At 42.8% G+C, this 17,472-nt stretch overlaps 1 protein-coding gene across 2 annotated transcripts in view; it reads left to right on the top strand.

Moving 5' to 3' along the window:
- RFX6 (regulatory factor X6) overlaps nucleotides 1-7,962 on the top strand; it is a 28,852-nt gene extending 20,890 nt beyond the window's left edge. For both annotated transcript variants that reach the window (XM_081905284.1, XM_081905283.1), the window contains exons 14-19: nucleotides 101-218; nucleotides 2,376-2,498; nucleotides 3,664-3,873; nucleotides 4,006-4,521; nucleotides 6,014-6,226; nucleotides 7,539-7,962. In XM_081905284.1, the coding sequence (XP_081761410.1) occupies nucleotides 101-218; nucleotides 2,376-2,498; nucleotides 3,664-3,873; nucleotides 4,006-4,521; nucleotides 6,014-6,226; nucleotides 7,539-7,714 (1,356 nt within the window). In that variant the 3' untranslated portion in view covers nucleotides 7,715-7,962. The remainder of the gene's footprint in view (nucleotides 1-100; nucleotides 219-2,375; nucleotides 2,499-3,663; nucleotides 3,874-4,005; nucleotides 4,522-6,013; nucleotides 6,227-7,538) is intronic.
- Nucleotides 7,963-17,472: the final 9,510 nt, after the last annotated feature.

The following is a 17,472-nucleotide window of genomic DNA, read 5'->3' as shown; positions in this document are numbered from 1 at the left end:
TTGGTTTTCATTTCTTCTCTCTCTCTCTCTCTCTCTCTCTCTCTCTCTCTCTCTCTCTCTCTCTCTCTCTCTCTCCCCACCTCCCCGCCATTTTGTTTAGGCAAGTAAGCAGAATGGTCGATCCCTAAAGAAGAGGGCACAAGACTTTCTTCTCAAATGGAGCTTTTTTGGAGCCCGAGTAATGCACACTCTCACTTTGAACAACGCATCAAGTTTTGGTATTTGATTTTATTCAAATTCTTGTTTTCCTATTTAAGTTATGGCAAGGTGTAACCAGGGGCCCCACCAGATGAAATGAGGTGGGACATCCATTTAGGTGGTGTCAGAGTCACACAGATGAGCCTATTTTCCCAGAAGCCAAACAGAAGTCCTCTCGAATCCAGACATATAGAGACTAGTTGTGATTACTCAGTGGTGAGAAGTATTTTCTACACATGGTCAGTGGTTCTTACATTACTTTTCTAGGACTGAGTCATTGCATTAAAAATAAATTCTAATGTTAGGCTCTGGTAGGCCCTGGCTCCAACCAAACTTTTGTCTTTATCTGTGTATCTGTGTGGTTTATATAATTGGTTCTTTTAATTTTAGAGAAAAAAGTGATTTTGTTGTTGAGATGCTGAGTGGTTTTCTTTTACCTCCATATAACTAGAAGCAAGTTTTTCTTGATGTCTTTGTTGGTCTACTTATGTTATTGCTTTTTGGCAATGGGTTTGTATTTATTCCATTAAAATGCACAGATGCCAGGATTCATGCCATGTTTAATTTCTACATGAGAGGTGATGGGACTAAGCTTTGTCTGGAACTTGTGCTCACAACCTCTCATACGGATGTCCCTCCCTATTTACATATGTGTACATAGGATTTGTCTTAGACCAAGTCAGAATATTGGCTCATATAGCTGAGTATTGTCTACAATGACAGCCAGTGGCTTTTCAGGGGTTTAGGCAAGAGGATTTTCCAACCCTGCCTGGAGAAACCTGTCACCTTTTGTATGCAAACCATATACAGTACTATGTTTTTTCTATGTCCTGTCAATCAATCAATCAATTGTTTTATTTGTATGCCGCCTTTCCAAAGTTAAAACCATGCTCAACATATCCAAAAATAACTACAAACATAGCAAAAGTAGTCATAAATAATAAGCAGAACATCAAATGTTACACAACCCAATTGAATAATTTCCACATAAATAATAAGATACAAAATAGCAGCCGTAAGCAACACCCTGCAGCCTCAGCTTTCGTAGCTGGAGTCAGTCAGAGCCCCACCCTCCCAGTCCAGGTGGGAAAAGGCCTGCAAGGCAGGGAGCAGGTCTTCCAGGACTCACAGCCAAGATGGGCCTCAATCATTCCCTATATACCTAAGAGGTGATTTCACCTCAGAGAGCATTTTATTCTCTACATGTTCACGGGCACTTTTTCCTTTATAATTCTTATACAAACCCTGGAGTTAGGGATGGAGAAACTCGATTCATTTACCCTTCAAAATTCAAACTTACCTGAATGTTGTGATGCAGTTCTGCAACAAACCAGCATTTACAAAAAAAAATGCATATATTTGGGTGCATAAATGCATGTAATGTATGCACAAAAAGGAATATATTAGTGAAAAGAATACAAATGATACACAAAATACAAAAATAAATCATGTTAGGGAAAATTGCTTGCATGTTAGTAAAAACTGTGAATCAACGTGTTTATAAGAAGAAATTGCTGGTGAATTTTTCATACTTTTAAACTGAAAATTGCTCCAAAATTGGAGAACTGAATTTAAGATTGGAGAAATGAGAAACTGAGAGAACCAATCTTGATAGATCCTTCAATCCCTACCAGGAATAAATGATTGTTTTTGTTTTTTTAATGACAGCTCTATCATCTCAAAGAGCCCCTAGCCACTGCTGGGAATTATCTTTAAAGTGTTGCTAAGTCAAGATTTCATGACAATGTGCTCATTTTCTTACTCTTATTCTACAGAAGTCTGCTAGCAAGACTCTGCCAACTACTTTCTTGTTGTTTAGTATAAGGGAAACTGAAATACAGCAAACCCGGACTCTGTCTACAGAGTTCAGCTTTATCTTACTCTAATGTATGCCCTCTTCAAATATCAAGCATATCTCACTTTCATCAGTGTTGTACTTTGATGTCATTAGTGGCCAAATAACCTACAGGACAGTCAACATATTGAGCTTGGGGGGCCAGTGCAGAGCAAGATTAGAGTGAGAAGTTAAGGACTGCTTCTTGTTGGTCTTAGCAGGTCATTGAAAGTCCAACAATTATTTGTTTGTTTCATTTGCTTCTTGTAGAGTGTTGAGAGATGGTCACCAAGATAACTTTATGACATACACTCTCTCTCTCCTCTTTTCTCCCCCTGCAAAGGTTCATTTCATTTGGTCCGCATGCTTTTAGACGAATACATCTTGCTTGCCATGGAGACCCAGTTTAACAACGACAAAGAACAAGAACTCCAGAATCTGTTGGACAAGTATATGAAGAATCTGGGTAACTAGGATTGGTCGTTTATAACCCTGAGAGTTCTGAAGCTTTGAAGATGTTCAGACTTGTTTGTGATTAGGCAACGGTAGCCAAGCTGATTGGTTGTTTTGACATATTTAAACAATTATTCTTCCATACCTAATATTGGCAGGGTGATTTGTTTATTTAAATTTCTCTTGGGATGGATGAGAGATTAAGGCTGAGGTCTTAAACACACTTATTGGGGCATAAGTCTCACTGAACTCAGTGTCTACACACGTTTCTGAGCAGGCATGCATAGGACTGTTGTTATAAAGCTAAACTAAAATTAAAACAGATTGCTCCCCGCTTGTTCCTGTTAATTCACTTTCAGTCACAAAATGCCAACCCTAAAAAGGTCTTACAAAATGTCTTGTTGGTGCTTGAGCTAAGGCTTTGGTGCGCCCCTGGGGGTGGGAGGAATTCCAAGTTGCAGAGGCTGATTCTGAAAACAACTTTTGGAAATGGCAGAGGGATGATGAATCAAAAAAGGTAACCTTCGAGAAAATCCTAGCTGGTCATAGAGAAGAAGGCTATCTCTTGGATATATTGAGCCTTTAAATAATACCCTGGGGAGAATAGGTACCCGTTGTAAACCCTTAAAAAGTAGTATATGATATGTAAAAGAGTACTTAAAAAATATTCAGGTACCAAGCAATATGGTTCTTTTTAAATATACCTAACCAGTTTATATTGTCCAACAACTCTGTTCCTATTACATTTTATTACTGTGCACAATCCTCTCTGGTTCACTGCTAGCTGTATAGCTCAGTCAGTAGAGCATGTGACTCATAATCTCAGGGTTGTGGGTTCAAGTCCCACATTGGGCAAAAGATTCCTGCATTGCAGGGGATTGGACTAGATGATCTTAGTGGTCCCTTCCAGCTCTACAATTCTATGATTCTCTGGTGATATGCCTGAGTCCCAAAGACACAGGGTTGCTCATGCGTCTCCCCTCAAGGGAAAACCTCACTTAACACTGCCCACTGTACACTTCAAGTGTGTGCTCTTTCACAGCAGATATTTAAGAAGCGTCCCTGAATGATCGACCCATTCTTACACCTTCATAATTCATATCAATATATAGCAGTATACACACACAGCAGTGCATGCTCTTATTTCACACTTTATGAATCCCGTCTTATTTTTCCAGATGCCAGTAAAGCTGCTTTTACTGCATCCCCCAGCTCTTGCTTCCTAGCAAACCGCAGCAAGGCTGGTACGCTTTCCAGTGATGCTTCAGTGAAAAATGAATGCCTAGTGGAGCAAGCCTATTTCCCTCTGCCAAGCAATCAGCACAGCGGCATGTCCTCTGGTCTGAATCCTTTCTCCATGGGGAACCCTGAAAATATGCAGCTAACAGGTAGGAAACAAATCCCCACCACCCATCCTTTATCCTTTCCTCATATTTTCCCTGTGTAGTAGTGGGCAGTGCTATGGAAAGGAGCTGTATACCATGCAAACCATTCCTCTACTCTACTGTTTGTTTTCCCAGGTCAAACGGAGCTCTCTCAAAGCACAGGTCATCTCATGACTCCGCCCATATCTCCAGCCATGGTTGGGCGAGGAAGCGTCATCAACCAGGGACCGATGGCAGGCAGGCCTCCTAGTGTAGGTCCACCGCTGTCATCTCACTCCCACTGTGCTTCTTATCCGGAGCCCCTGTACCAGACTGTGCCACAAACCAACCAAAACTTTTATGGAGTCAGTGCTGGTTACCCGGTCATGTTCAGGACCCAGACTCACCCATCTTCTGCACCCTATCAGCACAGGGCTGAGGCCAGCCATTTTGCAGCCAGCAATGAGCAGCAGCGCTTCTCCAGAGACTACTTCAGCAGCAGCTGTGCTGTATCTCCATACAGCACGAGGTCACCCCCTAACTATGGGTCCTCTTCGACAGTACAGGAGGCACACAGCATGCAATTTCTGAACAGTGGGAGCTACAACTTCATGAACAGTCCAGCAGCTAGCTCTGGTCAAGGATCGTCATATTCCTCAAATGCTTCCAATGGTACTAAAATGTTCAGATTTTTTTAATTATTGATTTCCATTGATCTGTACTTCTTCCCTAGAGCTCCAGAATTTATGTATATTCTCTCTAATACAACTTCTGGAAGTGATAGGCATGTTGGGACACATTCTTAACCTGACCTCCCTGCTGGTGGGACTTTGTGGAGTGGTGGGGCCACCATGGCATCTGCAACCCTGCTGCTCATGGAGGCAAGACAATTGGACCTAACACAATTGTGCATCAGCAGTGAGCTCAGGGTCCAGTGGATCCTGGGCCAGCTGAACCCCTGCCCCTGGGACCCATTTTTGGGTTGTCCTCTGGGTCCTGGTGGCAATGCATCTTCAATAGACCTTCCACTTGCCCATTTGCTGGGTGGAAGAGGGAGAGCAGTGCTGACAAGAAGCCATCTTAGCCCACAGAGCTCAGTGGAGGGACACTTCTGCTCAGTCCAAGCCAGCCTGGCATAAAGGGTGGTTTGGATTGCTTTGTTAGTCTCTGGCAGCATAAACAGCAGTGAGTCTTGTAGCATCTTCCAGACTTGTATTGTAAAGTAAGTTTTTGAGGACAAGAATTCTCTTTCATGGTTCTCTGCTCAAAACAAAACAGAAATGAATAAAAGGTCCCTGATTTCTATGCCGCAGGAGCTCATAGGATAGATTTCTAGATAATACCACTGTCTGCTGCTGAGTAAGAACTTAAGAAGAGCCCAACTGGATCAGGCAATAGTCCATATATAGTTGAACATCCTGTTTCTCAAAGCAGCCAACCAAAAGCCTCCTCCAGGAAGCCAACGTGCAGGACATAAAATCAATTACCTTCTTCCATTGTTGTTCCCAAGCAGTTGGGACTGTGAGGCATGCTGCCTCTGCCATTGAGTCCCCAGCATGGTGTAGGGGGACCAGGTGGTAATACTGGACAGCATCATGAGATGATGGAGAAAGCAAACATTCAGCTGCTTGGAGGCTAGCATAATTGAGTACAGCTCTCTCTCTGATCTTATGCCCAATTATGGTAGCTTCTCAACAGCCACATACCTACACAATGTTAATTTAGCCTCCTATGCCCAATTTATTCTCTGCCACCATTGGTCACCCTCTGGTAAGGGTAACAGGTCTCTCACCCCCCATTCAGATGTTGGTATCCTCCAGCAAATCATCTCACTAGCCATTGCTGCCCCAGTATTTAGAAGTTACTGGTACACAAGTTTCGCTAGTTAAAACTACTGCAAATCACAGGGATGCTACTTCACATAAACAGCTACCAGATGGAGGGGTGATGCTGTTTAGCTTCTGCAGCTTGTCCAGATTTTTGTCTTTCTTGTATCCATAACTACATCTCCATCTCCATAACTATATCTCCATATCTGTACATATTCACTGTAGACATGGAACTTTAATTTTATTTGGGTGCTATAAGGGAGAATTCTAGATGATCTAATGCTCATATAACAGTTGTCTATTATACCTAATATACACTTATTTTCTGTCAACAGGGTTCTATGGGAATAATATAAATTACCCGGAATCCCATCGACTCGGGTCAATGGTGGATCAGCATGTTTCGGTCATCAGCAGCATCAGCAGCATTCGACCATTGCCTCCATACAGTGACATTCACGATCCACTTAGCATCTTAGAGGATGCTGGAAGGAAACAGGGAGCATCATATTATGCAGATGCCTCGATAGCCTGTCAAAACCCGCTAAGTAAGTAGGTCTGATGGCAGAACAAGAACTCTAAATCTTCTCATGTTTTGGACTGGGCCAACACCTGGACGGGGAGAAGAATAGTGCTGACTATGCACATTGACCAAAAGTGAGAGCAGGTTCTGTGCATGCACAGCTGTATGCGCATAGGACTTGTAGTACTTGGAATGGTGGAGCCCACTTGCACTGTTAAAGCCTGCGCACATACAACAGTATATGAGTTGGGTCTGTTCTCACTTTTGGCCAAATGCCAAAGTTGAGGTGTAATGCCAGCAGACAAGTAGAGGTCAAGAATGGAGTCAGTCAGCGCAAACTTACTTTGTCTCCATGCATTTGCTCCATGCATGGGCTTGTATCCAGTGCAGCTCTAAGTAAGCATATTATCAGTGCAAGAGTTCTCACTTGCCCCAAATCTGCACCTAAATGTCTGGGGGAAACTCCAAAACTCCAGAAGCGATTGGGGAGAGTCCCATTGTAGAAGAACCTTTGCACTGACTGGATGCCTTCTTAATGCTACATTGGATACAAGCCTTAGATCCAAGCATGAAAAATGGGTTTATGTTTTAACTTACATGGGAATCTCAGCTGCAAAACCTGCCGCCAGTGCCAGACCCCAGCTTTAGAATGGAGGCATTGTACATTTCCTCTCCCATCCCCATGTATCTCAGACATAAGACTTTCAGCTCAGAGGACGTAATGTCTAGGAAGGCTGAAATGCTGTCATTCGTCTCTTTAGAAATTAATCACAACTAATGAATGGTTGATTTCCCCTTCCCCCAAGCTCTAAGTAGGGCCCATTGATTATGTGATTTGGAAAGCTATGGCGGGAGGGTGGTTCCTCTGCATCACACCCACTCCCACTTTTCTGTTCAAAGACGTCCTCTGGGGCTCCCCTTTGGAAATGCTGGACATTTTCTCACGAACATTCTTCAGAAATGTTGTTATGGTTGGAAATGTCTTTTTAATAAAAGCTGGGGTTCAGAGGAACCCAACAGGGCCTCATGACCATCACACACACCCAAGAGTGTTAACTCCCTGTTCCTTACTTAATCTTAAGGCAGAAAGAATGAAGAAGGCTTAATTTATGCCAGAATTGTTCATAGGGCCATTGAAAGTAATAAATGAAAGTGCTCCCGAACTTACGCACATTGTACTTCTTGCTCTACTAAGTAGAACAAGTCCTCCCATAGCAGGGTGGAACATGCAGATCAGAGGGTGCTATTTACAAGCAAACTAAAGCCATAGCCTATGTCTCCTTTCCCCCCTAGAAATCAAGCACTGGAAGTAGTAACTGTTGCCATTTTCTTTGTAGCTTCAGATCTGCAACCTGCTATATCTGCATCCTCCTCCCAATGTATGTATGGGCATTCTAGACAATGCCCTTCTCAGGAAGCAATGGACTCTTCTGGGCAAGGTAACAGTGAGATGGTCTCCACCTTGCCACCAATCAATACTGTTTTCATGGGAACTGCTGCTGGAGGCACCTGACTTCCAGAAGTGGCCACACCCAATCTTCAGTCCCAGGACTTGATGGCGAATAGGAATGAAAAAGTATTACACATAATTTTTTAAGACTACCAAGAAGATTTTACGATGCACTGAAAAAGCAACTACAGCTGGTTGCAGAGTCCATCCTGTCTCAAGTGTCTCTGGTCTTAAACACAGGAAAAGATTGTCCATTGCATTTTCTCTCCTTGTCACAATTATAACCAATATTCTTGCTTTGTTCCGTGTAATCAGGATGCTGTTCTTTCTTGGTGATCACTTTGCTGCCCCTTGATGCATGGTGTACCATATGCACCACCTCGTGGTTACAACAGTGTGCAGGTTCACACCTGACAATGGGTTTACAGCTTTACTGCACCATTATGATGTTCTAGATCAGTGTTTCCCAACCTTGGGTCCCCAGCTGGTTTTGGACTACAACTCTCATCATCCCTAGCTAGCAATACCATTGGTCAGGGATGATGGGAATTGTAGTCCAAAAACAGCTGGGGACCCAAGGTTGGGAAACACTGTTCTAGATCATCTAACAACAACACCCCTAAATCACAGAGTTCTGGTGTTGCTCTGAGGCAGCAGTTGCTGCTCTCCAACCTATAAAGAAGGCATAATCAGAGTGAACTCTCTTGTTCAACTTAAATGTCCTAGTTACCATCCTTTCTCTAATTAATTTTGTACAGGCACTGGATATGTGCCAATATGCACTTTGTTCACTACTGTATTATACCAAGTGCTTTGTAATCTATATTTGCTGCATGCATAGTGAAGAGTAGCTTTATTTTACACCTGGAGGCCTGCTAGCTTTTGTGCACCGGCCCTAGTTATCTTTAGTATGTACATACTGCTCACAGTTGGCATCCAGCAACTGAACTGGAAGGAGGTCAGGTGAGCAGCACAACCCCACCACTCTGCCCACTACTGGCTCCAGGTAGGCCTGGATACAACCCCTGCCTTGAAGAACAATTGCCAGTCAGCACAGAGTAGAAGATTCTGAGCTAGATGGATCAATGGTCTGATGCAGCAGAAGGCAGCTTCCTATGTTCCCACACCACAAAGTCCATGAAGCAGTGTGCCTGTGACAGTGGTGCACTTACGTGAAATATCTGGTGCCTGAGTAATGTGACAGCAGCCATGAACTGTAGTGCTTGCCTATGTAACATCCCGTGTGTACATGAACACACCTACCATATGAGTCAGCCTTTCAATATATAAAATCAGAATGCCAGTCCATGATCCATGTGAGCTGATGAAATTTTCACAGTATTTCACCATAAAGCACTGAAATATTTGCTTGTTTTTTTTGTCTTTCTGCTCTGCTTTGTTGTGCCATGTCTTTGAAGCAAGAAAAACCAGCGATAAGTTCCAATGAATTGTGGGGGGGAACAATCCACTGCCTCATTATTCCTCTAATTTATATTTAAAAAGCAGTTGTCCTGTATCTTCATACATACATTTTGTTTATTTTGTAAAAGCAAAGAAACATTATTTAATGCATGTTATTTACCTTTATTTATTGGAGTTGCAGAGTTCTTTGCAAGTTGCAATTCTGTTTGGCAGATTGTCAAATGTATGTGTTCTACCTCCTATGGAAATGTTTACAGGGTCATTTTTTATGATGGGGTGGAGAACCTGTAGTCATCCAGATGTTGTGGGACTCCACTTCCCATCAGCCCCAGACAACACAGAGCAGTGGCTGGGGATTATGGGAGTTGTAGTCCAATAACATCTGCAGAGCCACAAGTTCATCGTTTCATTTTATTGCTTCAAACCTATCTGGACCAAACTTGCATTTTCTAATCTTGTGGATTAAAGGGTTTATTTCAAATGCTATCAAGTGGCAGCCTCATTTGTTATTTTGTTGTTCTCTGATTGGTTCAGACCTAACTCTTTTCCAACCTGAGGCCCACTAGGTGTTTTGGATCATAGGTTGTACTTCAGAACTTGTAGAGGGCACCAGAGCAGGGCAGGCTGTTTGAGCATATATTTCAGATGGAAAAATTATCTTTAGCCATCATTTTTCATGCTCAGCATTTCTTCTGAATCCCTCATGGTACAATTGGATTCACCATGTGTTAAATTGTCTCTCAGTTCCAGTGACTGATAAATCTCAGAGTTCCTTCATAACTGAAAACATTCCTCACTTCTGAATCTTTCAGCTGCACTACCACATGCTGCATGAAATGAAGGGTATCTAGGGTTTGTCCAAACCAGGCATTCTACATGTCTTCCTTTGGGCCCCTTTGACCTTAGTCACCTTAGACACCCTATCATCCTTAGCTAGTGGGAATGATGGGAGTTGGAGTCCAGCAACAGCTGGGGACCTAAGTTTGAGAAACACTGTTAGAGTCTAAAATCCTGACTGCATTGAACCATGCCTAAGTCACCTTACCAATATTTTCGTAGCCTTACATGGTATCACCATAGTTTATGGTTGTGATGTGTATACATACCTCTCTACTGAGTACACTTCTGAGCACAATTCAAAGTGTTGGTGCTGACCTTTAAAGCCCTAAATGGCCTCAGCCCTGTATACCTGAAGAAGTGTCTCTGCCCGCATCATTCAGCCCAGACACTGAGGTCCAGCTCCGAGGGCCTTCTGGCAGTTCCCTCGCTGCAAGAAGTGAGGTTACAGGGAACCAGGCAGAGGGCCTTCTCAGTAGTGGCGCTCACCCTGTGGAATGCCTTCCCAGTAGATGTCAAGGAAATAAACAACTATCTGACTTTTAAAAGACATCTGAAGGCTGCCCTGTTTAGGGAAGTTTTTAATGTTTGATGTTTTAATGCATTTTTAATCTTTTGTTGGAAGCCACCCAGAGTGGCTGGGGAAACCCAGCCAGATGGGCAGGGTACAAATTATTATTATTGTTGTTGTTGTTGTTGTTACCCTGAAAAGAAACAGCAGCATCCTGCTGGCACATGCATCTGCCTATCTCTGGCATTAGAATAGAAAGGCAAGCTCCTTACCTGCTTGATGGCCTGCAGCGCATGTGATCAGAGGATGAATTGTTGACTGCCTCATCCTCAGATGTTCTGACACACAGCACCACATCTGTTTTATCCATAGTGTAAGGCTGCAAAGATAGATCACCCTAGCTCTGCAAACATTAAATTTAGAATCCCCTTTAAAAGGCTTTAAAATAAGTCCTGCAACTAGTACATATGGAACACCATGCTCTGTTCTGTTCTTAGCCCATCAGTGTCAACCAAATCTTTTGAGGTTTTATGTACAAGCTAATGGAGTGTCATCATCATGATAAGGTGTGTGTGTGTGTGTGTGTGTGTGTGTGTGTGTGTGTGTGTGTGTTGGAGAGATCCAAGGAGAGAGGGCTTGGAAACACCTGTGTATGTGTGTGTATTTATGTAAGGAATGACTGTGTTGTTCAGATTAATGGGAGGTGAACCATGAGATGGATATCTGCAGATAGAGACTGAGTTTGCCAGTGTTACACAAGTCCTATGATGGCCACAAGCTGCCCCAGCTATCATCTCACCATGCCCCTCCGACTTCCAGTCTGAGGCAGATGGCTTATTCTTCCTTTTCTGGCCTCTATAATCCTACCCCATCCCAGTAGGCTTGTTCCAATAATAACAATCTTCCAACAGTATTAAATATTTCTCACACCAGTGGAATAAGTTTGCTAGGATGTGAAGAAGTATTGCAGAGGCCAGGAGATTAAAGTGTTAGCACCTCCATTCATTAGATACTGGGGGAGAATGGTGAGATCAGGGCAGGTCACACTTTCCCAATACAAAACAAGGAAGCTAGGGAACTGCTTAGGAGAACATGAGATTTTTACAAGCTGCTGGGTACCTTCCTTCTAGAATTCAAATTATTTAGCATCCAAATGCTTTTTGGAATGGTCTTGAGATGGGCACCTGGAAATAGCAGAAAGATTCTAGTAAGCAGCTGAAATAGGAAAATCTACTTCCCTTCCTCTTGGCTTAGTTGATTATTATCCCTGATCAAATAAAAGGCCACATGTTCGGGTTGCCCCATGCCCTGGTTGCTATAGTAAGGGTAGATACACAGTTAAATTCTGCATTTAAAAAGAGATTGATATTGAGAGTCTTTTTGTCTCCTTCATGCGCTGTATACCCCCACAGTGGTGGCAAGTTAATAGGAGTATTTCTCCCATTGTATGAGAAGCTTTACTCAGGAGATTTGCTCTACAAAAGGCTCACATCTTTGTCAGCTCATAAGGCAAAGGAGAAAAAAAAAACCCTGTCAAATACACATATAAATATACTTATATGCCGAGTGTCAAACAAACATCAGGCTCTGACAGGAAACTAATATGGAGTCAATTTTCAAGCTTGAAACTAAAATGAATAATGTACATTTGCCATTGTACTCCGTGTAATTTTATTGAATTTTTATTATTGCAAGCCATCTTTGGGAATGATGATGGTGTTTATAATAAAATGCCATAGAATCATTCCTACCTGATGCTAATAGGCTTTTGCGTATCTTTCATTGTAAGAAAATCTCAGTGATGTTGTAGTAGTGACCAGAATGGTGCCGTGCAAAGAATGTTGAGTCCAGGATTCACATCTCCACTCAGTCCTGAAGCTCACAAGGTGACCTTGGGCCAGTCACCGCCTCTTAGCCTAACCTACCTGCCTTTTAGAGTGCGTGCCCTCCCAATGTGGGTTACAACAAATTCAGTTAAAATCCCAAGAGTCAAATCTTGCAATATGCAATAACATCAATTAAAAAAAATTAAAATCCTTAATTCTTAAATATAATAGCTAAAGATTTACCTAAATGCAGACTGGAATTTTAGGGTTTTCCAAACGACAACAGAGGCAGGGAGTTTACAAACTCCCCTGGGAGGACAGGCCAGATAGATGGGGCCACCACAAAGAAGGCGCTGTCCCTGGTACTTAGCAAGCTTGGCCCAGGAGATTGATGGCATTCTTAAAGCCAAGGAAGGTACATATGAGTGTAGGTGATCATTCAGATAGCCTCATGTCAAACTGCTTTGGGCTTTAAAGGCCAAAGCTAGCACCTTAAATTGGGCTCAGCGGCCAAGAGTCGGCCAGAGCAACTGGCAGAGAATAGGTGTGCTAATAAGTCCTACATGTGTTCTTGATGCCGCACTCTGCTCCTCCTGAAGCTTCTGGGTCATTTTTAAGGACAGTCACATGTAGAGAACATTGTCACATTTAGAGAACATTGCAGTGATCCAGGCTGGATATCTCCAAGACATGTGTCTCTGACACAATGGTCATTTTGTTGAAGTAACTAAATGATGGACATTGATATGGCACATTTCGAGTGTTCAAAGCAATTCTTGTATACAAACTTAGCCACTCTTACAATAGTCCTGTAAAGCCGGCAAGTGTTATTAACTGGCATTGCATCTGTGATGGCAGGGAAGGGAACACCACTTGCATTCATCTCTGGTAAGAATCAGTACAAAAATGTAGGCACAAAAATCTCCACACATGGTGCTTTTTGCTTCTGTTTTTGGAAGTTTAACTCAGAACAGCTATTTGAATCTTGCTGTTAATCTTCCTCCGCCTGTCAACGAACCCAGAGTGGCACCTCCGTGGTTTATGAGGGATTGAACTTTGCCATTCATCTGGGCGGGATTTTAAAGACGGCGTTCTTGGGTTACACTGCTCACCTTTTCCTCAGGTCCCAAAAAACTTTGTTTTCATCTTTTTTGGCATTCTGCAAAGTGGATCTGAACATGGAGCAGTCTGAGTAAGATTTAACAGTGATGTGTGTGTGTCCCTCCATGGGCAATCATGAATGTCTAGGATTTCTACTTTAACACCTGCATTGTCTGCCCACAAAAAGCCTGTCTCCCTTAAGCACCACTTTATCTGCTCTTCTCAAGAAGAGCTCCTGAGACTCAAAAGCCAAACAAGCAGTGGAGGGAGAGATCAAAGCAGAGTTCTCTCTGTGTTACATGTGGCTATGACATCTGTGGGGAGAACAATTGGATACCTGATACCCATGGGCACGCACCACTGGCCAAATCTGATTTCCCCCAATTTTATCTGCCCTGATAGGAACGGCTTCAGTACCAGACAATGCAAAAGGATAAAACACAGGAGAGGCAATTTGTTAAAGTGCAACTACAAAGAACGCTTGACTTATCCACCCCTCAGCATATTTCAGAACCTTTTTCAAAATGCACATCTTTTCTTAGGGCCAAATGTTGCAGCTGCTTGCAGCCTTTCTCTGTCCTTGCCTGTTCTAAAACAGGGAGCAGCCTCCGAAGCTGCCAGCTGCAGCCCAGGAATCGTAGGTGTCTGGCTGGCTGCTGTGTACCCTTATTTTTTCCTCCCTGCAAAAACAAAACAAATAAGCAGTCATGGGAAAGGAAAACTTTGAGAGAGAAAAAAAAGGGCCCATATAGAGTCCTTACATAGGTTCCCTATTGGTAGGAGAGAATAACAGAGGCCAACCAGAGAATATTGAGAAGCAAAGCAGCTTGTAAGCTTGATCTTTATTGATCTGTTGCAACAGGGTCTCCCCTCACCCACAGGAGAGAGGAGGGACCTAGAAAAATGGTGTGAAAGGCCTTGTAAAGACTTTTGAAATTGCCACCCTGTAGATCAAGACCACTCCCAGAAACATCATACATGCCTCACAGAAGGGGTGTTACCTAAGACCACCCCTCAGATAAATCACACCTACACCACAAAACAGAACATTTGAATATTGTTTTTCTCCTGTTGTTGTTTATCTCCTGTCTGGCAGGTTACTTGATTGGATTGCCTAGGGAGCCCGGCCATTCTTTTGTAGTGATAAATACTTAGTTCTTGGGCCAGGTCACAGGCCTACATCGTATTCATATCTTAAATGTGTCCTTAAGACAGGATTTGTGAGGAAAGAGACAATGGAGAGGTTTCCCACTTTGACCTTGCAGAGAAAACATTTGGTCAGTTTAGGAATCAAAATGGTTCCAGGTTGGCTTTCCTGTGCTGATCTATGTATGTGCTTGATTGGGACACTTATGAACATTACCATATATCTAAGACCATAAAATTCCTATCACAACAGAAAGGAAAGGTTTACCGTAAACCAGGGTTGAGGAACTGGATCCAGCCAGGGGGTCATTCTGGCAAGTGGCAGGGGCCATTAAATAGTCCTCTCTCCCATCCATATCCCTCACCACCAATTCCTTCATGGAACCATGTACCAGCAGAGGTGCTCTCAGTGATCAAATGACTAGGAGAGCAGTAGCAGAGAATCTTTTATACCAGTGCAAAGGTGGCTGTGCTTTTTCAACTAATAAGAAAATCATACGTCCAACTAAGTTCTACTCAAAGCAAATTCATTGAAATTAATGGATCTATCTTAGCTGCATCCATTAATTTCAGTGGGTCTATTCTGGGCAGAACATAGCTGGCTTTACCTGTAATTTCCCTATTGGCAGATGCAGCACAGCCACCTTTCCACTGCTAGAGAAGATAGAACATAACATTGTACTTGCAGGAGACTGTTTTCATGAGATGCACTTCATTCATGCTGTCCATGACGACTTGGGACCACAACAGGGATGATTAACAAACATAAACTGGGAAATGAGTTGATCTTCAGGAAAAGGCAACTGCAGTAGCTAATGCAAAGTTCTAGTTAAACATTGCCTTACCGTTTGCTCTAGGCCGTCTGTTGTTTTTATGTTAAAGGCTTAGTTGAGGTTGGCCGCAGTATTGACTTTGTAATTAAACTATTTTAACTTCAGGATTTGGTAATCACCATATTTAAACCATCTGGTCCATAGCTGGGGGTTGACTTTCTCCTTTCAAAGCCTAAAGAAACCCCCTGCGTTCTGTTTTTTAACCCACAGCTCTGGGGACTTCACAATCCCTGTTCTTCAGCACGTAATCCTCGGCCAGTTGCAGGGGAAATGAGAATGACTTCCTGTTTCTGCGACAAGGAAGGGTTTCTTCCATCCAAAAACACTGCACATGGGGGCAGCATTTAACACCATTGCACAATTGTACGAAGGTATCTGGGAAGTGGCCTCACCCAAAACACTGTCTCGGTTCAGAGGAGGTGCTGTAACTGGAGCGGGAGAGCAAGTGGTTTCTATACAGATGTCTCTGGCCTCTTCAGTTAAATTTTAGAGCTGGGTGACACCTTTTCCTGAGACACTGGAGTGTTACTGCCAGACAACAGTGACAGGTTGGTAGTGGAGTCAAGTCATGTAGCTGCCCACTCAGTGCTGCCAGAACTGCTACTGTCTTGGACAGGACTGGGGCGGGAGCAAGGTTAGGGCTGTCTAGGTGTGTGAAGGAGTTCCACTGCCAATCCAACACTCCTGCTGGTATACCCACATGGTAAGCAGCAGCAATGCTGGTTCCTCCATCTCACCACTGCACCACTGCTGCTTCCAGATACCCAAAGAGGATAGGACAATTACATTTTGCAGCAGAAGCAGGGAACTGCTTTGGGGTGATTTTCCGAGGGCTGCCTGGCAGTGGGTGGGGCTAGTGGTAGAAGCAGGCAAGGGCCAGAAACAAAAAGGTGGCTGGAGTATAAATGGGGCTCTTACATTTGTGCAGTAGTCTATGTGTCTTTGAAGTAATGTCAGAGATTTACACACACACACACACACACACACAAATAAATACACAACTCTACAGGAGGAAAGAGGGTTTGCCACTGTTCAAGGACACTTTGCAGCTGGGAAAAAGCACTCAAGGAAGGTGTAGATCAAGCTTAAATAGTTTCCTATTTAATTAATACGGCTGAGGGTTTTTTAAAAAGTATTTGTTTCCAGATAGAAAACACATAATAACAAATAAGATACATATAATAAAACTTAACTATAAACTTAGTCTCACTGCTACTTGCAAGTGCAGCGAAAGAAGGAAAAACCAAATCATTTTTAAGGGGAATACTGGTTAACCATTTTTGGGTGTTATGTACTCAATTCTGAAACGCTCTCTGAAAATTCCAGCTACTGTTAATCACTTAGTATTCTTCTTGGACTTTATTATTTTTGCTCATTATGAGGGGAAATAATCACATCATTCAACCACTTCATGCGGTCCTTTGTGATTGCCAGGCCAGTGTGGTACCTGACCACAGTGCAATGGCAACATATGAATAAGCTTTCATACAACTTGAGTAAAAGAAGAGGACCGGATTTTGTAGAGAACTGCTCTTAGTGGATCATTGCTATTTTTCCGTTTATCCAACAAGCACTTACTCCAAAATGTGTCATGACCCGCCGACTTGTTTAAACCATTAAAAAGTGCTTAATGTGGTGAGATATGGCTGTAGAGGGTCCATAATTCTGTTTTAAAAGCCTTTGGTTTGCAAAGCTTTCTGTTAATGTTGGCAACAAAACTATTGAAGCCTGCAATAAAGCATTCTCTGAACAAATGCATCTTCTCATGGCCAATATTAAAATTTATATCTGTTTTTAAATTAAACATGTTGGGTTCTTTCGTGTTTCCTTTCCTCTCCAAATGTCTTGGTCGGGAAGAGGTGCTGGAGGAAATGGACTAGCAACAGGAGGATGCGTAGAAGACATTAAACAGATGTCAATGGGGCTGTTATCGCAGGGTTTTTAGATATTGCCACCTGTCCTATGTCCCACCAACTATTACTTTAGCACTTCAAATCATCGTGTAGCAGAGGTATTAACATTTCTATTAAATTTTTACTACCACATTAGAGAGAAGCCAAAGTGCATGCCTTCGTATTGCGTCTGTCGCTGTGAAAATACAGATCAGAACACAAAAGTGGCTGATACTGCAGCTACTAACTAGCT

This window comes from Podarcis melisellensis (genome assembly GCF_964234715.1).
Source record: "Podarcis melisellensis genome assembly, chromosome: 3".
NCBI classification, from domain to species: domain Eukaryota; kingdom Metazoa; phylum Chordata; class Lepidosauria; order Squamata; family Lacertidae; genus Podarcis; species Podarcis melisellensis.
Note: the sequence above shows the minus strand (reverse complement) of the source record. Positions and strands in the feature narration are given on the sequence as shown.